The 21,064-nt window shown below is 41.6% G+C and overlaps 1 protein-coding gene across 4 annotated transcripts in view; it reads right to left on the minus strand.

Annotated features, from left to right (window-relative positions):
• The window catches only part of GPD2 (glycerol-3-phosphate dehydrogenase 2 (mitochondrial)), a 63,157-nt gene that overhangs the window by 35,123 nt on the left and 6,970 nt on the right, over positions 1-21,064 (minus strand). For 2 of the 4 annotated variants that reach the window (XM_010563051.1, XM_010563052.1), the window contains 4 exons: positions 13,804-13,911; positions 4,734-4,905; positions 1,339-1,463; positions 235-332 (listed from right to left, as the gene is read on the minus strand). In XM_010563051.1, coding sequence (XP_010561353.1) covers positions 235-332; positions 1,339-1,463; positions 4,734-4,905; positions 13,804-13,905 — 497 coding nt within the window. In that variant the 5' untranslated portion in view covers positions 13,906-13,911. Of the gene's footprint in view, positions 1-234; positions 333-1,338; positions 1,464-4,733; positions 4,906-8,331; positions 8,438-13,803; positions 13,912-16,495; positions 16,611-21,064 lie in introns of those variants that run through there. The other 2 variants (XM_010563054.1, XM_010563055.1) reach the window with 2 other exon arrangements.

Below are 21,064 nucleotides of genomic sequence, written 5' to 3' on the forward strand. Positions count from 1 at the left end.
GAAATGCACTGAACAGCTGAAGTCTAAGATGTGGTCCCAGAGAGCAGTGAGAGGGGCTTGGTGCCATAAGAGAATGTCATGCTTCTACAATACGGCAACATCTCCCCTCCTGGAGGACGAAGCTTGTGACAGGTTTAAAGACATACTTGCAAAGAGGCACCTAGAAACTTCTCCAGGGAAATAGGTTGCTTGTCAAAAGCAATGGTAAAGGAGAGATATTACAGCAGAGCTTACTTGTAAACAGGTAGCATTATTGGCAAAGGAGCTGATAGGTGAGGAGCGATTTCAAGGAGATTTGCACGCTCCTCAAGTGCTTCTTTCACCATCTTGTACTGAAAAACAGAAGTGTACATGTGAATCCCACATTATTCAATTTTGTCTCTGTGTGCAACATTTAATAAGAAACTGTTTATCAAAGCAAATACCTCATGTAATTTTTACTGTTCTTTCAAAAACACACTGAGATTTGTTGAAAAATTCAAAAGTTAAGGAAAATGCTTCCCAAGAAAATTGTTTCACTAGTTTCATTTTGGTGTCTTGGCAGATCAGCTGAATAATTTTTCATTTGAACATAAAGTGCAGTAAGCCGTGTTACTCCTGACTATGGGCAGGAGGCACTTAAGGAGTGTTAGAACTCATCCCACAGCACAGCTTCTGTGCCGATTCCCACAATTAAATCCTATACTAAGTCCGACTTGCAAATGCAGAAGTGTTCTTCTGCAAATCAGTCAATATGAATCAATATGAAGTTGTTCTTTGGCAAAAAAGAAGGTTGATTTCTCTAGCAGAATAACTGCATGTTTTATATATTGTTCCCTGAGAAGTCACTGTTTCTTTAGCAGTATTATAACCAATAAAACATACTTTAAGTTAGAGAGGTTTCAAAGAGAAGACAAATCAATTTCTCAAAACAAGAATATCACACTTCCATCAATACAAGAATACATAAAATCATTTATACCTAATCACTCATTTACCATATTTTCTTTCCCCCTTCCAGAATAAACAGGACAACCACTCTCTCCCCCAAATGCTGATCATGACGGGTAGGAAGCTCTTTCTACTCTGAAGTCAGCCCTGTCTTTGCCTCCCTTCCCCAAAATATACATAGTCTACAAGGTATGGCAATTAGATTGCTCATAAAAGAATTTAGCAAAAGGCAGCAGCACCCATTTCCCTAGTCTGGAAAGCTCTACCGGAGAGGGCACTTTCTACGTACAGTGGCTGTGGAATACAACAGTCAAGTATTGAAAAAAATAAAAAGGAGACTTGGATATAAGTGGGATAGGGGAAGTGTCTACTAGCAATTTTTGCTTAACAACCAGCATAAACAATTACCTGCTCAAAATCCAACTTCATGATGGCCTTCTGAAGATATCTCACTCCACCATGGATCAATTTAGTACTCCTGCTGCTGGTCCCTGATGAGAAATCATCTCTTTCTAGAAGGGCTGTTTTTAGTCCTGTGTTACCAGAAAACCAAATTAACTTCTTAAATTACACAATTTGTATGTAATTCATTAAAGACACTTCTCTAGGGTAGAGACAATCACAAGAAAAATTACTCTGTACATGGATAAATTTGTATTCAAAGTGTAGTGCACTGTCTATATTGTAATGAAAAATTTTAGCCTCCTTCCTAAGGGAAAAGTCAAAACAGAACTTAAACAGAAGCACATTAAAACCTGGATATTTCACAATAGAAAGGCATTACAGTACATTATAGGGGCCACGCTCCCTCAAGCAAATTATAGTTCGTATTCATGGCAGGAACAGAATATTTTCATGAATACTTTTAACTCTTTGCAGCAGACAGCTCTAAACCTATCACACTAAACAGCATACTAGAGAGGCAGACAACCAGCATCTTTGTCTGCTTACTTACAGTCTGCTCAAGAGGTGCCTAAAGCCAGAGGAGAGCCAGCCACAGACATGCTCACCGCTCAGGGAGAGCTCACCAGAGAACATGACACACAGACACACACAAAACAGTAGTTATAAGATATTACTAAGTATTTAAGAAAAAACGTCTACTCAAAAATGCGCACGCTTGTTCCCTGACACCATCAGGCGCTGACAGTTTGACCAGCACAAGGAAGGGATAACCACATGGTTCACAGACGGTCAGCCAAATGCAGAACACAAAGTGCTTTATAACCGAACATTATAATGCTTATTCTAACAAACACTTGGAACGAGGTTGGCATGTTTGTTGCAGAAGTTGTGTTCCCAGTTACCCTGAAGGCCAGGAAAAAACTTTTCATGGTTGAAGACATGCTGCTTTATACTGAAGTCACTATGAAACCATACACCCTAATACAGTCAACACAACATCCCTTGTACAAGGGAAGTGCTGGCATCTTCTTCGTGAAGGAGACTGACACCAGGTTATGTGATGGAAGTCAGGTGAAAGGAAGAGTTGCAGGAAACAGATGATTAACAGATGCCTTTTAATGATAAGATACAGGCAACAGCCTGGCCACGTCCTTTGGCACATACCTACAAGACAACCACCACCAACTTCCAACATCCAGCATAAGTAAAGCCAACCAAGATAAGCACCATACGACAAGTACATGGCAATCTTTCACTTAAAACATATGTGGAAGGACAATCTGTGTTACAGAAGTTAGCATAACTGACCCCCTCCATGGCTGGCAGAATTTTGAAGTTAGGCAGGCAAAGCAAAAAGTGAATTAAATTCAATGATACTGGTACCAAAACCAACAGGAACAACATGACGATGCATACCCAAGGAGAAGAGCATCATCTGTATTAGAAGTTATCCCTTGGGCCTTTCCTTCGCCCTCTTTGAGGCGTGCTTTACGTTATTGGTTGGTGAACATACATTTTAACATCTATTGGTCTCCCAAAACTTTTGTGTCCTTAAAAAAAAAATCTAATTATTACTGGTAACTTCCAAAGATCAGAGTAATTTATTTTTGTCAAATGTGACTGAAGATTAATGGATACAATCAGAAATAATTTGGCGAAGATATATCAAACACATGAAAAGCAAAATTTGTTGTTAAGCGAAGCAAACATAATAAAAGAGCAAGTTCCATGAATGAACAGCAACAATACACAATTCATTAACCAAATGCTTAGGAATATTTCACACTTCAGAAATCTACTGATACAGTCAGAATGTCTAGTAAAAGGATAAACATATATTACCTATAATAATTTCTGTATGCTTTACAACTGCATTTTTCTACCACAACATAGCAGAGGCAGAAGTGAAAAGATCCCAAGTAATCTTTAATAATACATGAAAAAAAATTAACCAGATTTGAGTTTGCATGTATCTACCAATGGTAGATAACTGCTTTATCTACTTCAAAATTACCACACCTTCTGGACAAGTATTGTCCAAATCAAGCTATAAAACACTTCTGGAGTCAGGTTTTGCCTCTTATTTCTAAGACGTATCTACAGGTTAAGGAACCTGAAGAACTTTATGGCTATCTACTATGTTTTACACTTTTTTTTTCCCCCCATTTTATTTCCAAAACCAGAACTACAAACACAGAAACTAAGGAAGGTTGCTTCTCTCTCTCATTGGCTGATTCTACTGAAAACAACTGAGGGAACACATCCCAAGACACACTTTTCTCACAAGTCTTTTACATAGCTTTTTGGATAAAATTATTATATTCTGGGGGAATATAGCATTTTAATAGAACAGGAGTTGATGCTACAGCCTCTCCTGCAGAAACTGTACCCATGCATTCTCATCTCTGTATCTGAAGATCTATTTTCATTAAACTTGTAAAATTACTTACCCTCTTTAAGACCTGTCAAATTTGATTAGAACCTGCTGGCCAATTTCAGAGTTACTGTGTGAGGTGGATGACACAGACAGAGTGGACATTAGCATCCTGCTTTTTCACTCCCTGAACAGAGTTTTTCACATGTCTGACCAACTGCTTGAGCTATTGGGCAACATCTGCACATCTATTGGGCAACAACCAACTGTAACCACACACATTCTCATCCTCCTGCAGAAGTCAGGTAAAAAGCATTAGCTTAAACTCATTTTACCTTGAGCTTTCCATAAGTTAAGGCTACGCATAAAGTTAACATCAATTCTGCTGCTTCTAGTAGCTTCTTAAGTCAGTTACATAGCTATTCCCCCAAAAGAGAGGAAATTGGAGCGCAGATCTACTGTATGTACTTTCAGACTGAATGGTGCTAGTACCTTTCACTGAAATCCAGACAGACTTCTCCAAACCTGCAATATACTAAGCAGCTACAATGCATTAGCAGAAGTTACAGATATCTCATGTTATAAGAAATACGAGCTGCAGAGCCACTGTGCCTCATCTAGAGTTCACGCTTGGCCCTTTCAAAACAGTTGCTAAAAGTGCTGTGCAAGTCTTGTCTTTTCTTTACTGCAGATATTCTCCTGCACAAACAAGTGAAATGTGACTACAGATAAACCCACTAAGTGAGGAGCAACAGAGAATGAGAAGTCCATCCAAGACCATTCAGCAAAAAGGTTAGACAACTGCATACAAGTACCTAGACAATAAAGACTCTGCTGAAACAACAAAATGCAATGACATTTTTTTCTTCAAGTTCATTTTAGCTTCTGAGAACAGAAATTTTATAACCAGGCATTTAGAGTACACCTTCTCTATCTTCAAGTACTTTTGAAAAGCCAATCTGATAAATTTATTATAAACCATGTAATCCAAGAATAAGAATGCAATTAAATTTTCAAGCCTTACCTCTAGTGACTGCATCTAAAGCACAGCCACATCCTGTTGCTCCTCCACCTATAACAAGGACATCAAATTCACCTGTGGTTTGCAGTGCCAAAATTTGTTGTTCTCTTGTGGGGAGATGGTTCTTTATTGGAACAGTCACAGCTTCTGCAGCTTGAACATGCACAAAGGTACTCTACAGATTAAAGATTAAAAACAACACATGAGGATGTGCATATACACACACATGCGTACACCCCCCCCCCCCCACAAACCAAACATTTTCTATAACCATAAAGGTAAACTCAAATATTCCCAGTCACTTCACCTATATCTAATAATAATATTGTATTAAAACATTATGGAGCAACAAACAGTACTAAAACCATAAAGGGTTAGCACACATTTACTTCATCTTGCCTACTTCAATACAATGCTATACTCAAGCACTACTACCTATATTAATTATTTCTAGGAAGAGTCTTCTGCTATGTCAAATGTTACAGGATGCTCAGGAAGTATTTTAATAAACAGACACATGGTTAGGCTCTCAACCCTCTACCAAAAAAATCCATCAAAGCAAAGGACTTAAAGATGAATGTACACTTTATATTTTAAAACTGGTTACTTGTACAGTGGCATTAATCTAAGCTCAAATTTGATCAGGTTCGTGAGACGATGTCGTTTACTGTCAAATATAGTATACTAAAACACCAAAGAAACACCATTTCCATATCCTTTTTGAAAATCTTCAAAGCAAAGCTATTTGTATCCTACAGCACGCTAAAATACACCTTTTCTTTAAAGTGACAAAACTTAATGATGTGGCAGTTTCCAGACAAGTTCAGATTTTACTGGAATAGCTTTGAGAATCTCTCTAGTACTCTGCCTGATATTCCACGAGCCAGTGCTGCTCTCCATTTAGTGACCATGGTGAGAAAGGCCACATGCTTGCTTGCTCAGTCAATTAATATGGGCCACAGTTTAAATTTTAAGGTTTTAACCAGTTTCTAAAGGCTCTCTTCTGTTACCATTGATTTAAACTGAATTTTGAAAACCTTTACACTCACAGGAATTCCCAAACCCTATTACTGGTCATATACTTCACAATCTATGTTATGAGTGCCATCACTGTGGGTTCATATTCATCACACTAATTTTACATACAATGGGCTACAGGCAGATATCATAGTTGTTCAGACAGTTAAATAGGGTGCAAGACCACAAAAGTCATGCTTGCTTTCTCTTTGCTTTCAGCTCCAGCTTTGCTTTTTATTTCAGCTCTTTTCCTCATTCACCATTGTCTCTCATTCTGCACGAAATTAGACACTAAATTTCTCTCACCACTACTTTTTAAGACCCGAAGAACCCATCTTTTCCGTAACAGAGTAATCACTTGTGTGTAAGTGTAGCTAGCAGACAAGGCACCTGCATTTACAATGTAAGAAGGGTAGTCCAGGTACTACTGGCTACGGAGCCAGAACACCCACAGCACATCCCAGCTTGGCAGCAGACCCCCCCACCCAACCTTGAGAACATTACTTGAGCCAGTTATTTCAGAAATAAACAGATTTTGGTGCTCTGAATTTCATTTGATTGAGAGGAGTGCTTTTATTAGTATCTAGCACTTCCAAAGGAACTGTTTTAACCACTACTGATTTGAAATACATATGTGAAAATAAATAAATGCCTACGCTACCCAGACAAGGGGGCCAGGACAGAAGAACTAATTGACCAATTCAGAATGGATCAAAATAAACAAACAGGACACTAAGAATTAACATTTTCAGACTTTCCTGAAAATTATAAACACTTTCAACACAAGGAAAACCTGTTTAAACCCTACAGTCTAAGGTCCGAGCATGATCCAGTCTTCAGTGCAAATGGCAGACTTAACTGATGTAAAATAGCTTGTGTCCAGATCTCCTAGACAGAGTAAACTAACACAAATTCAAGTGACCAAACACAAAATACTACTTTCTTACTATCATCTAAAAGAATTTGTCTAATCTCTTTCCATCCACTGCTTACAATGTGCAAGTAAGCTCTCTAAGTTTTTATTTCCAAACATTCCTTGAATAAACTGAACTAGGCAAGTTGTTCAGTTATTTCTATAATTTATTGCTTATTGCACTAGCAGTGAATTACAATTGCCACAGAAATAGCTCCTAAGTCCAGTCCCACGCTGCAAACACACCATCACAAGCACCGTTTACCCTGCCTCGGTGTTTTATCGTTGTTCAGCCCACATGTTGAGTTTCCCAGATAGATGCTCCTAGATCACTGCACTTCTGAAAAGCTCTCCGCTAATGTAAGCCACCTCCAGGTTTTAGGAACTCCAGCCACCTTCCCCATCGTTTGCAATGGGGAGGGAATATACACCTGCAATATTAAAATAGCTTGACTGACAAAAGGTAACTCAGTCGCTTGCCACCATCTGTTCACATGCACAGCTGACCAGGTTTCCATGAGTAGCTACCCAAACAGTGGGAGTTCCTCTTTGGCAAGTAATTCACTGGTTGTCATAGAGCTCTGTAAGCAGACCTTGTGAGTTAAAGGTAAAAGCAATTCTTGCAACGTGTCCACTGTAAATTAACAGCCAGTCCAGCCATGCACAATTCATTATATGGTGCACACAACCTAAATATTTTTGTTCAAAATTATTTGCTTATTCTTCAGCAGTATTATGATTGAAATGCATTATTTCTCAATGTTCCTATCACTACTATACAATTGGAAATAAAATCTAATAACTAGTAGCCACGTCTAAAGGAAGAGCACATTGAAAAGATAGTTAATGATCAAGTTCATCCTATAATCATGGATTATATTGACTATAATGCAAGTAGCTCATGCAAATTACTTAGGATAGCAGCAACCACCTTCATTGCACGTGTTACAATTCAATCAATAAGGAAAGCTAGACTAGAGAAAGAGTGCTTTGCTTTATATTAAGGATCCATATCTTCCCAGAAATAAAGTGAAAATTCAGATCTCAAACAACTGAAGTTTGGCAAATTAGAACTCAGGCTATAGTATTACTACTGATTTTTCCTAAGCACGGTGCTGGTGGTTTCCACTGGGGTCACCTCCGGCCCTGCCAGCCCCAGCCCCCAGCCCAGCAAGCACTTGGGCAGGGGCTACCCCTCCAGGCGTGTGACTGGGTGCATTAAGCACTCAACCAACTGTGGCCCAGGCTTAGTCACCGACTACAAATGCACAGTAACGAAAGGTCTCCTAATTAGAAGCTTGTTTAAACCCACCGCAACCCTCAAATAGAGACAGATGCGCTGCCAGCCCCAGGAGTTCAAGGAGGTACGAGACACACACAGACAGTGGAGAGGTTGAGTCAAAGTGAAGCAGAGGTGAATGTTGATGAGCCTCCCAATTACAGTCTCCCCTCGCTCTCACATATTTACATACTAACGTGGCAGCTGGCAAAGATCACCAGACAAGGTACAAAGTTTTGGCACTTCAGAGAAACTCAGCTTCCACGTTATTCTTCTGACCAATGAATTCTGTATATTCCCACCTACTTTTGCCTCTTGCTCTGCTCTCTCCCCAGCTTACTCGTCTCTAGCAGTGCTAAAAACTTTTATATCCCCAAAAGCATGATAGAAACTTTTATATTCCTAAAGTATGGTACACTGACGCAGTTCCAGAACACTTTTTTCCAGGGAGTGATGAACACAAGGAGGGAAACACTGAGAGGATCCAACTGTTCCTGTGTTCACTCCTTCCTCCACGGCTGTAAAGACAACCCTCCTGCCTCTGTGCTTCTGCAGGGGTTTGCTGTGACCCCTCTGACTGCCTCCGGCAGCAGCTCTGCACAACTTGCCCTCCCAAAAGGGAATGAAAAAGCAGTGCATGAAAGGTTTTTCCCCTTGAATACCTGAAAACTGTGACAACTCTGCAGCTTTCTGGGTTGCATAGCAAGTGTTACTTGTGGCTTCCTACACGGTCTCTGGTTTTTCCTTGGTAAGCTGTTGCATTAAGCATGCTTTTTAGTCCTGTATCATTACAGAGAGTACAGAGAGCTGATGCCAATTTCCTAGCTTCCCTAAATATCACCCTGTGATTTGGAGACAACAGTGACAAGAAGGAAATTGTGAAGACCAAAACCACCCATGGCTTAGTCTTGCATGTGTTTGGGTTGAGCAAATTCAACTACCTATGCTCAACTTTCTTAAACTTTAAAAAAGTGAAAATCCCCATCTCAAAATTAGTTTTGCACTATGTTTCCAGACATGCCTTCTTCAGCAAAACAAGTGACTATTTTCAAAGTGCACAACTTAACTTCAGGAAAATAAGAGGATACGTGAAAACCAAAATTTAGAGTTCAAGAAGTACTAGCAGAATTTGGTTTTGACTATATTTTTTGTTTTGGTTTTAAACACATTGTGTACAACAAATGGCTTATAGTAAAACACAGACCAGAGTCCCAAGCAGATAGCCACTGGTATAGCAAGAGCATAGCGATTAGCACTGAAATATAAGGAAAGTGATTAGCGCACTAGGAATTGATATAGATATGATTCATCTTGCTGTCAATTAAATGCGAGAGTGAAGAAAAGCTGCATACAGGGATCCCATCTGCAATAACGTGATTAGTTTGGCAGTGAACAAGTATGTTTACTGAAATAAGCAATTGCTGTTTATATCTACAATTTCTCAGGCAAGAGTTCCTTGAATGGTTTTGATTACACTCTTAGCAAGAAGAAATTTAGTTTGGCAGTTTGAATTTAATCATGAAGTTATAAAGTGATCTAGTAATCCATAAGCAAGCATTCTTGTTAATTTGCTAATGTAAATCTCTAGGTAGGTTTGCAGAGTCAAATTCGTCATCCTTATTCATTAAAAAGAGGAAAAAAAAAAGTAATCAAAAAACCCCAAAAGCAGGCCCCAATGCATTATCCTATTATCACACTCTGTTGGATTCACCTTGATGAGCAATTCCTACTGACCAACAATGTCCTTACGCACCAGCAAGAGAGAAGGATTGCCTAGTGGGCTTAGTTAGGAAAAGACAGCAATCTCTTACAACTCCAAAACAAAGCAGTGCTTTTTCCCTTAATGATTATGGGGAGGGTGGGGTGGGGGGAAATCATTGGCGGTCTCCAATTCAAACTTGGCACATCAAAGAATACCCACATCATATCTAGTACTACCCCACTTGGCTCAGCATTAAAATAATGGCAGAAAAAGCAAGAATGCAGCAATTCAGTCAGCATCTACAGGAAGCAAGAGAAACTGGTATTTCCATTTCTCTATCACCGTTAGTGTTAGAAGCACTGATGAAACAGCTAGCAAAGGCCGGCTGTATCACCTTTGCCATTCATGTATCTGAATATTTGAGGCCAAATCAATCAATTATGTACGTAGCCTGTGTATTTTATGTCTCAGAGGGTTCCAACTTCATCTCAGATACAATTCTTCTTTTCAGGACTTCATGACTGGTAGTCAATGTAGGGTACATGGATTTGAGAGTTCCTGTATTGTTTAAGATTAATTTCCTTTACAGTGGTAGCACTGATGCACACTGTTGCTTTACCAGAATACAGTTTAGGAGGGACTAGTTTCTTCAGACGTCTGTACTGCCTGCTGTGAAGAGTTCCCCAACTGTCTCTTTTTCTCTGGAAAAGGGTTTTTCTTTTTAATCTAACCAAGAGCCTTCTTGTCAGACTTATGCATTTGCCCGCAACAGCCTAAGTCAGTAAGGCTGCACAGAAAGCTTGACCAGCTTCCTTAAGGGTAATGGTTATTCAATATGAAAGAATGACTCCTGTGTGTTTACTGAAAGAGGTTTTGCTTGAATTAGTGTCATTCCTACTTATTGCCTTACACAAAGCATTAGGCTAAACCAGCTTATTAATTCAGTAAATATCCTGGCGATCAGGTTACTATAAAAGACACAGAAGTGCAATATTCATCCGTCAGCTTATGAGTTAAATTCAACAACAGTTCTGTCATGTCAACATGTGTTCCCATCCTCCCTTTGCTCGGCAGGAACTGTGTGTTGCCAAAAAACCCAACACACAATAAGGGCAATTTGCTAAACTGGTTGTATGCCTGCATATGCCATACATAGATATTCTCAGGTTATATTGCCTCAATTGCTGTTGCAGAAATGTGCTCCAAAATGTCAGCACACGTGCGTGCGTGTGTGTGCGTGTGTATAGAAAACTAAGTTGGGACAAAAATCTTGAAAACCAGGACAGATCTGAATCAATGGAATGTTTTATTTCCAAGGTGTAAACACTTCACAGCTGTTTACATACAGACAAGGTTAACCTTGCTAACTGTGCCATTCTCCTCACAGTCAGGCTTTGACTCTCAAACCTAGCAAGGACAATTTAAATTTCAACATCAGAAATTGCCAACAGTCATCCCTTTTAGTAGGCAAAACATCCACTAGTATGCTCGACTAACAAATCCAGATGGCCTCCCACCCGTTCGCAAGGGCCAGAACTTTTACCACCCTTCAGCTACTCCCTTGGAATTATCTGGGACAGACAAGTTTCACAGAAACATTGAACACCAGGTGAGTGAACATGGAAAACAAAGACAGATCAACTAGATGGTGTGTTCAGGATTATTAGCCAGCCGGGGTCTTTATTTTGTAACTGGATGCCCCTAATTCCAGGTGCTAGTCACAGCACAGACAACCAGTCACTGAGTGAAGCAATATGAACATGGGTAAAAAACCTGAGCATTTTATTTCTGTCTTACTATGTGCTGGATTCTGCTCTCAAAATAACAACAGATTTCCTACAATGTGTAGCCAATTAGTGCACATCTTGGGGCAATATCCTTCTCTGGCAAAGGAAGACAAGATCTTTGCCCTAGCATATATTTGATTGGCAGGCATTATTAAAAAGAGGACACTTGGGCTGGGGGACATGCCCACAGCTTAGATATGTCAACACGACAAATGGACTGTCCTCCTTTGTGTCAATCCCTCCAGTTACATTCCACCTGCTGCCCTATATTAGGTGTTTAAGGCAGCAGCTTTAAGGGACATCACATGGGAAATATGCAAGTTAGTACAACATGAAAACAACATGCTGTTCACTTGACAGATCCATTTGCTTATACATATGCTGGAAATTTTCAGATCCTTTGTAGGCTGATCCCACACAATAGGTTTAGAAATTGGGGGACAAGCGGTTATTTCATTTTGACACCATGACCACCTTCTGTAAAACTCTGGGTTTTGATCTGTCTCTGGAAATTTGTAACAACCATCCAACAGCCATCTAGTCCCAGAAAAATGGGAATTCCCTGAATTCTGGAATACTGCATATACAACAAGTGAGCCATCCAGATCACTTTTCCCTTCCAACTCCTTCTCTTATTTAACAGTCCTAAAATTTGAAGCTGCCATTTCTGACAGTAATGAAGCCAGATTGTAAAATCCTGTGATAAAGACTCCAGAGAGAGTTAGAAACAGTATTATCAGCTAGGTGCAAGACAGGCAGCCCAATGGGAAGCTCACTTTAAATGCTAGGTTTTATTTTCAGCAACATTTTTTCTGAAGCCATAAGGATCCTGGCTTATCTACTTTCCAGCTAGGTTCCCCAGAAATGACTCATCTCATTTGCTTTACCAGTACTTCAGCTGCTGCTACTCCTCCTCCCCATAGAAACAGCCAGAAGACTCAGATTATCATTTATTCAGACGTAATACACACCTTCATGGAGCTCAGTGAAGACTGTCTCCCATCACCCACTGTTTTACCTTCGACTAGACCATTAAGATCCACTTCTGTTCCTATTTTCAGTTTGCCCAATTTGAATGGCAACTTATAGTAAATGTGTGGTAACTAAAGCAGTTCACAGAGTAACAGCTTGTCTAGATAAAGAGCTGACTGATTACATTTCTAAGGTGAGAAGCAGAAAACACCACGCGAAATGAGCACCTGCTCACCTAGCTGCTCAGATTGATACTATCTCAAAGGAAGGAGGAGGTAGTTCCTTGGGCTTAAGCTTTTTCCAAATCCAGATTGAAGCAAATCAGGCCAGAGCTCTGACTACACCTACTTCAACCATTTTACGGAACACTGACTGCAAATATTTTTGGCCGAATGCAAGGTACCAGCCTCACAGCCCACATTTAACACAAGATCAGAAGACATGTTCCCTTATACACATCTACTAAGCCTAGACATGGTTATTTTATAAAACTCTAAAGCACAGCACAACTGCATTAAAACAATAGGCATTTATTTGCTTTAAGACAGAGTAGTTGCTGACCCACACCAGCTCTACCTGAAACAAGTCCACAACTTCCTTTTACCGATTTCTCCTTGGCTTCTGCATAGAGAAACAAGTTAAAGAGCATGGCGACTCCGACTTTACTGTGAGGAGCAGATATGCCAATGAAATCTATTTTCTACAACAGCAAGAATCAATACACAAACTGACACTGGAATCTACTGCACCTCTTTCTACTGCCATTACTTTATTTTAACAGTATGTCTCCAACATCATCCTTCACTGCTCAGGGAATTTATTCTGTCTTTTGTGCCTTGGTTATCTGGAAGACAGCACTGAACTGTACCTCGAGCTTACCAGTTGTCTAGGTTGTGCCCACCGGACAGAGGCCAATGCCCACCAGAAACAACAGAAGCCTCACCATTGACTTCTTTGGCACAGATCCTATCCTCAAACAGTTTTCAGCTTTTTGTACTGAAAGAGAGCTGGCACCATGACTGTTTTGAAGCTGAGATTTTCAGAGGTAGTGCTACTGCTTTTTACTTCAACCTTCTAAGTCTGAAAATACTGTCCAAACTCTACTTAGAGCTTATACTTCAATTGGTACTTTCCACTCCTGCAACTAAGTAGAATCCCTAGTAGTACACAAAGGTCATTTTTTTAAACATGAAAAATGATTTACAAGAATCGCAGTTCCCTCCTGGTTAAAGGCCTACAATAGTGAAACATCATTTAATGCCACCCTCCAGATTAGCACCTACCAAATCAAGCTGAGAGGCTCTTGGCATTCCTTTCCAAACAAAACTATTCGTATAAGCCTAACATACGCTCAAACAGATTTTAAGTTTCATATTTTATCAGAAATCATAATTAATACTTACGTGTTTGTTTCTATACTGAGAAAATTGAGAGAGGCCAAAAACTGTTGCTATGGCACCTCCTCCAATGAGAGCAGTTCCTTTCACTGCCTTCTGAAATGCCATTTTTTACTGTAAGAAAAGAAGATAAAAATTAATAGGCAGTTTTACCATGTTAGAATCTAGGCTACACAGAATAGACCATTTGTAGAAACTAATGACAGTGTGGTGACAAGTTGAAACTTGGGGCAGCAATATATTAATTAGCGATTTTCATTACAATATTAATAATTTCCAAACAAAGACTAGACAGAGGCAAGCCAGAGTGCTCTGCTATTTGCTGTGAAAGCTGAACAACAAAAGAGTATTTAGATATCTAAGTAGATATGTACACACACCCCTCATTTAAACTCTTACGTACTCTTATATGTGACAAGTACTTACAATACTGTGGCAAAAGCAGAACAAGAACATGCCAGCATCAGCCAGATGGCCACCAAATCCTTACCACAACAGAACAGCTGATCTGCTTGACAAGCTACCCTCCAGTCCCATCAAACTACTTCTACAACCACATTTGCCTAACAGCACTCCATCCTGCTTTCCGGCCAGGAATTACGATCCCTGTATTCACTGTATACCAACAAAGCTTGTCTTACTTGGGAACAGTGGAGAAGCAATGCACTGCTAGTCAGGAAGCAAGTCCTTCAGTGAGAAGCAGCAGCAGAGACAGTGGACAAGATTAAGTGGCTTGAAGTAAGCATAGAACTTTTATCATCTAGCTACAGAGGGTTTAAAACTAGCCCTATGTGGGTCAGGCAAATTCCTAAAAGACCCAGTGTTCGGATACTGAATGAAAAATTTGCATGGAACTGACCTGAATCTTAAGCAGGCACAACCTAATCCATCTTCCCAGGACCGCGGTAGCTCGCATCGCATTAGAAACAACATACATCAAGTTTGAAGGACTCCCGTCAGCGCTCCAAGCCCTCCAGTTATGAAGACACCTTTGTCCAAGCCCCAGATTCACCCAGCAGTCTCCATACAAGAGATTTAACACCGTTAAGGCTTAAAGCAGAAGCAGGCAACGTGTACAGCCCCGTGCCAACACCAGAACACCAGCGGACTTACAACGTGGCGGCAGTGGCCCTGGGCCAGGAGCAGGGAGCTGCAGCCGCTCCCCATCCCAGGACTGGGCAGGGGGGGGAGGCCCCGGTAGCCTCACCAGGACCCTGGCTACAGGGCTCAGCCCTTGCCTTGGTCCTCCAGCGAGGCCCCGCGCGTCGTCCCCGCTGCTGTGGTCCAGCACAGCTCTGGCACGGCACGGCACCTCACCATGTGCCTGCTGATCTAGAGACTTCGCAGCCCTCCCTCCGCAGCTGCTGCCCATCTTATAACCCAGTCTGGTGTGTTTGGTATAAACCATTACTTTGGGCAGCGTACAGCTTTCTTGTCAAGATTTGCAGCAAACTACTTACAACTGAAGAGTTATTTCTTTGGCCTTATAAAGACAATTAAACAAGAAATACTATATGTTATCATACATCTGTACACATCTTTCTTCTCGTATTAGTTCTTCCAGCTAGCATAATTGCTCTTTCTTCTTAAAAAATACACCACACATGCTTAAGGCACACACCAAACAAGAAAATTTCATTTTTAAGATGGCGTAGATCTTAACTTCATTCCCCATGCACTTTGCTTGCAGCACACTCAGTGTCATGGGAAATTCCACACACAATTACTGTACGCAAACATTTGATGTACAGATGTTGTACGTACGTACTGTATGCAAGCAATTATTGTACAGAAGGCCAAGACTTGCAGCTTCCCACACGTTTTTCTGAAGAGCAGCATGTATGCTCTTGAAGATTCCCACCACAACAACCTTTCTTGGTACATATGTAGAGTATCACATTTTCCATTTACTTCATACTTCAGTCTCAGAAAAGACCAACTTCATCTTTCCTTTATAGCATGACAGGGAGGAGTAAAAGGGAAAGGCAACAGACAAAACCCCAGTAAGGGAAGTTTCTGAAAGGGAAGTTACTGTGAAAACCTGGCATCAAAAGCTACAGCACCTCCACAGAAATAGGGAGTAAGCCTTGAGTCAGAGGCCTGGGACCTTGTTGCCAGCAACAGCAAGCAGCCGCACCACCACCAGTACACAGCTACTTAAGAAGTGCTATGCCAGGGTGCTATCTATCACAGATAGCCAGGCTGCCACACTGCTGCAGCCAGCCCTATACCTCCCCTTATGCTCGCTGCAGAGCCTCACTTTGCACCGCGGTGCGGCTCCAGCTCCCAAGGGGTGCAAGGGTCCCCGTCAGGTCTGCGGTCCACTGCCCAGCTGCATCGCACGGGGGCTACCACTGCAAGAGGGAAGCAAGCACCCGACGAGGAATGCTGCCCGTGGGGGGACTCGCCAGCGAACAGCAGCCCAGCACAGCCAGCTCGTGGGACAGCCACGCATGCTGGGACGCAGGCCTGTCGCCTGCAGGTACCCTCTCCCGTCGGTCTGGCACAAGTCTCGCACGACACGATTTGAGCAATCTGAGAAACGTCCTATCAAAGGAGCAGAGTGCCTCAGAATCAGACCCTATCCTGTACGCTTATCTCTCACTCCTCCAAATTAAAAAGTAAAACCTACCCATCAGCTAAACCCTACCACCTTAAATCTGTTCAGACAACCTTTTGTAATATCACTTCTACATACCTGAAAACGCCTACGGATACTCATGAAGTCGTAACACAATATGAAATTCAGTACTGCACAAGAATTAAAACAGCAGCTGGAAGACTTGCACTGCCATCACCACGCTCATCATCTCCTACAAAATAAAGAACTAAGACAATCAACATCAGTTCACATACCATCTATAGCCACACGAAGCATATGGTGATGGTGAATACATACACATCATCCAAGCACTCTGTGTACTACACACTTCTACCATAAGGTTTCTTTGAGTTGCTAGAATAATAACTTGTCTTTCAGACTGCAAACTGGTGGCAGTCTTGAAGTAGTTTCACACACCTTACGCATCAGCAAAGGAGTCACTTCAAGTAAGAGTATGAAACCCTCACAGGTGCCTGTTCCGGGAACACAATATGGTCTAGAATGCAAGAGAGTTTAAAAAGAACAAATTAGCATCTTCCAACAAGCCGGCTTACATGTCTGCAGAGATACTGGCTTTCAAGAAAACAAATGGAAGTGTATCCTTTCAGTGTTTCACCAAATTTTGTAAGAAAGGGTGATGGCTGAAGCACAAATCCCTACTTATCCCTGTTCAGCTAAACTCTTCAAAAGTTCTTTAACTATGAACAAACTAATTGAGAGCCATAGCTCAGCAGCTGGTGTGAGATGGCAAGCGCAGTCCAACAGGCTCCTAGCCAAGTGCTGAGCACCTGCACCCTCCGCTGCACAGCAAGGCACCCTCCACCCAAGGTCAAACCAGGCCTGCAGAGGGGCAGACTGCAGAACCAGGGTAACTGAAAGCACGGCCGACACTAATCCTTGCTTCGTGTCCCCTGGCCTCCTTAAACCTTTTCCAAGACTTTATTTTGAAGAGCAGGTGCGTACCTACCAGAGTTAAACCGTTACATTTTCATTAAGACTGAATTAGAGCAGCACAAGGTATACAAACCACTGACTAAAAGTCTCAGTGGTCATTGCCTACACCAGTTTACTTTAAAAATGCCGTTTCCCAGACAGCTTTGGAAGTAATTTATTTTTGCTTTTAAAACAAGGAAATAATGATCTTAGGACTGCATGTTCTACTGCACCTTTTTAACAAGCATTTTATCAATACATCTAAAAAAAAAAAACCCCCACAAAAAAACCCACCAAACGAACAAACCCCAAGTTTTTAAAACTGAAGAAATACCGTAGCTATTTGACCTTTACATCTTTAGCTATGGGTTAAAAAATCCTTACTGCATCAATCTAAATCTAAAGTTTATCTCATTGTGAATCACGCTAGAAGTATCATTGCATATATGAAGAAAAAAAGCACAAATTCCCCCAGAGTTGTGTAGTAGATTTTTTAAGTTGTTTGTACAACAATCCTGCACAAACTTACTAAAGTAATCAGGAGAAATAAACTGAACGTTCACCACAATTCTGAGCTACATAGATAGCCTTATGCTATTTTTCAGTAGTTTGAAATATCAATTCTTCTGATAACTTTTTTGTTAAAAAAACTCAAACAGAATATGCTCATGTACTAAATAAAAGCTGTACTGGGCCAGTGCTGGGAAATAAGATACTCACTAGTATTACAACGGCTTTTCGTGTTCAGAGAGCTACATCTCCGTTTCCATCTCCCAATAGGCCTCTGCAAATAGCAGGCACAGACCCAAGGTCTCTGCTTTCAGCTGCTTCAGTTGAAGGAGCTCCCTGTGCCATCTCCTCCGTACTTCCCATCAGTATCAGCAACCGGCCACGCTAACAGACCTTTCATTACCCCTGTACCCGACTGCTGTACTCACATGTGCTGACAGGCAACATTTTGTTACGGATGCCGCAGGTTCTCATTCATTAGCTAGGATAAACACTAGTTCTTCCAGATCAGAGAATTTGTTTAAACAAACAAATGGCAAAAACAACAAAAGCCCCCATGCCTCCACAATGATTACTTCGATCCAGAAAGCTTTGAAGTATCTGTCACCAGCTCTAACACAATACTATGGAGGCAAGCAAACAGCTTTTACTTAACAGTTTCCTATACAAAATCTCTACTAGGAACCCAACAAACTCCACTGCCCATTGCATGCAATAGATATTCCTTCATATGCATAAATAAAGGACAGTCTGTCTTCAGAAATTAAATTATTATAAAAATCAAATGGAAGTTCAACTCAAAATTGGTTTCTTGAAAATTTTGGATGACGTACAAAACCTTTAGAGGATGAGGTACAAAATCTTTAGAATGGTGTCTATTTACCACAGTCTTTTGGCATACTAACCTTTTCCACCTTCAAATTTCTACCAGTGAAAATTTTTACCCTATAGAACCCAGTGCGAGCAATGCAACACATGCAGAACTCTGCAGAGCTCCACCAGCACCTGGAATTGCTGACACTCAACCACAGGCAGTCTAATTCAGGGAGCTGCAACAGCCGCTGCTTGCCTGTCCGCTTCCACCACCTCCCAGAGCTGGTTTCCTCACATGAAGCCAGACACAAATGTGTACTGATAACAAGGGCGGGAAGAGGGGGAAAAGAAAAAGAGAAACCTGAGTGTACCTATACACCAGGCTGGAAACCACAGCAGTACAGAAGCTGCTTCAAAAGCAGCAAAGGCAGTTAACTTCGAAGGAGAATCAGACTGGACAGCCAAGTGGCACTCACTTCTGTTGTCCCATTTTAATATCCTTAGAATACAAATGTGGTTGCCCACATACTGTTACAACTTGACCCGACTGCCCCATAGCTTCTTCCCACAAATGAGCACAGTTTTTTCACTGCACATATAACAACATGCAGAGAGCTGCGACAAGCCTTTCTACTAACACAACCTGTTTACAGCAACTCAGCTGACGCCAAGCCTGAGCTCCGGGCACTACCACAGTGGGCATGAAGGTACAGGCACATAGGGAATGGGGTTCAGGACCACTCCTGCAGTGGGACCTTACACCAGTCTCACTGTGGATACAGCTGTCCTAACTGCAGTAAGGTGAAATTAGATGTGCCACAGAGAACAATTTTGCCACTTTCATTATGCAAGATAACATACATAACATAAAGAAACCAGCAGGCTCGGTGCCCTCTATACAGGAGGGATTTCTAGCCTCAGCCATCAGCTGTTGGTAAGGGGCTACCCTCTGCCTGCCCGACAGCCGGGTACGTGTGTCATTAGCTCTACTGAGAGCTGATAGCCAGATTATATGCAATTCTCCAGAGAAAGGAACACTCCCAGGAGACCAGCTGCTCAAATTGCCACATAAATTTTGCTCACCGTCAGTAAAAGAAGCTTATTCAGGGACAGAAAGGAAAATACGGCTTAACATAAGCCACTCCAACGCAAAGCTAGACAGGCATTCAAACCTACAGACAGTGCTTTTACACCTAGAACATCTCAATTTCATCCTAGGAACCCGTGAGTCCCTATTTGCAAGGTATGAGCAGATGTATTTGGATTATGCTGAATTGAGCTCGGGGCATTAGCAGGTACCGCAGGCAGGCAGAGCCCCAGACAAACAGCCGGCAAAGACACAGTATATACGTGCCAGGCTGCAGTGAGCCATGCCGAGGCTCTGCCCCAGACCCTTCAGTGGGGCTCTACTAGGGCATATTGATTTCATCTCCTCCCTGCCCAAATGCTCCAGCTTCTTTCCAAAAGGAACTACATTGCACGTGAGAAATGGCACGCAACAAGGTCTCTGCTAGGCAGGAGGACAGCTTAAACACTGCCCCAGTGTACACACAACCAAAGAGAAATTAGAGGCTCTCCAAACATACACCTGTGGGTTTTTTCCTCAAGTTCTGTCCCAGAACAGCTGCTAAACGCTGCTGCCAGCACCAAGCAGGATAAACCAGAGCACAGAACATGAAAGGGGAAAGAATGCAGTCCACATAGTTAAGACAAAGGTTATACACAAGGTGCTATGTACACAGAGAATAGCCTATGCTTAAAACCCCCTCATCTTTTGCAAGTAGGTAATAAAATTTGACTCTCTTCCAAGCTGAGATCAATAGCTTGTGATGGAAACTGAATTTTATTTTAATGAAAATTTTAATAGCAAACAGCATGAGAAGCAATGCAGTCAGAAATAAGTCATCTTTCCATAAAACAAATACTTTGAGTCACCTTTAAAAATGGCTCAGTGTACAGTGCTTTAATGCTGTAAGTGCCATCTGACAGTGTAAATGTGCATGTTAAGCCTTATCCTTGGTTTTGATACAGGTCATAAATGGCACCCTTTGGACCCATGCCCTCAGTTTGAGTGTGGGCTGAAGTCCCCGACAGGCTCTAGAACAAGCTCCAGCAGCAGCAAGGAGCCCTTGACCAGCACGGGAGGAGCCAGCGGCATGCCACAAGGAGCGGGTATTGCATACAGCGTGATCTCTCCAAAGAGTTAAATAACCCACAGGGAACACTTCTCAGCGAACCAACTGAGTATTGGTAAAGATTCACAGGGACATTAGCTCAAACTTCTAGCTATTAAAGGATTCCTGACAAGAAGAAATAGGCTGTAAACTTGACAGGAAACACAAAGGGGGGGGGGAAGGGGGGGGGGGGAGTCACTCACAACATAACGGGAAGTCCACCAAAAATTTTATA

Source organism: Haliaeetus leucocephalus, unplaced genomic scaffold (genome assembly GCF_000737465.1).
Source record: "Haliaeetus leucocephalus isolate CR32 unplaced genomic scaffold, Haliaeetus_leucocephalus-4.0 Scaffold163, whole genome shotgun sequence".
In the NCBI taxonomy this organism is placed as follows: Eukaryota; Metazoa; Chordata; class Aves; order Accipitriformes; family Accipitridae; genus Haliaeetus; species Haliaeetus leucocephalus.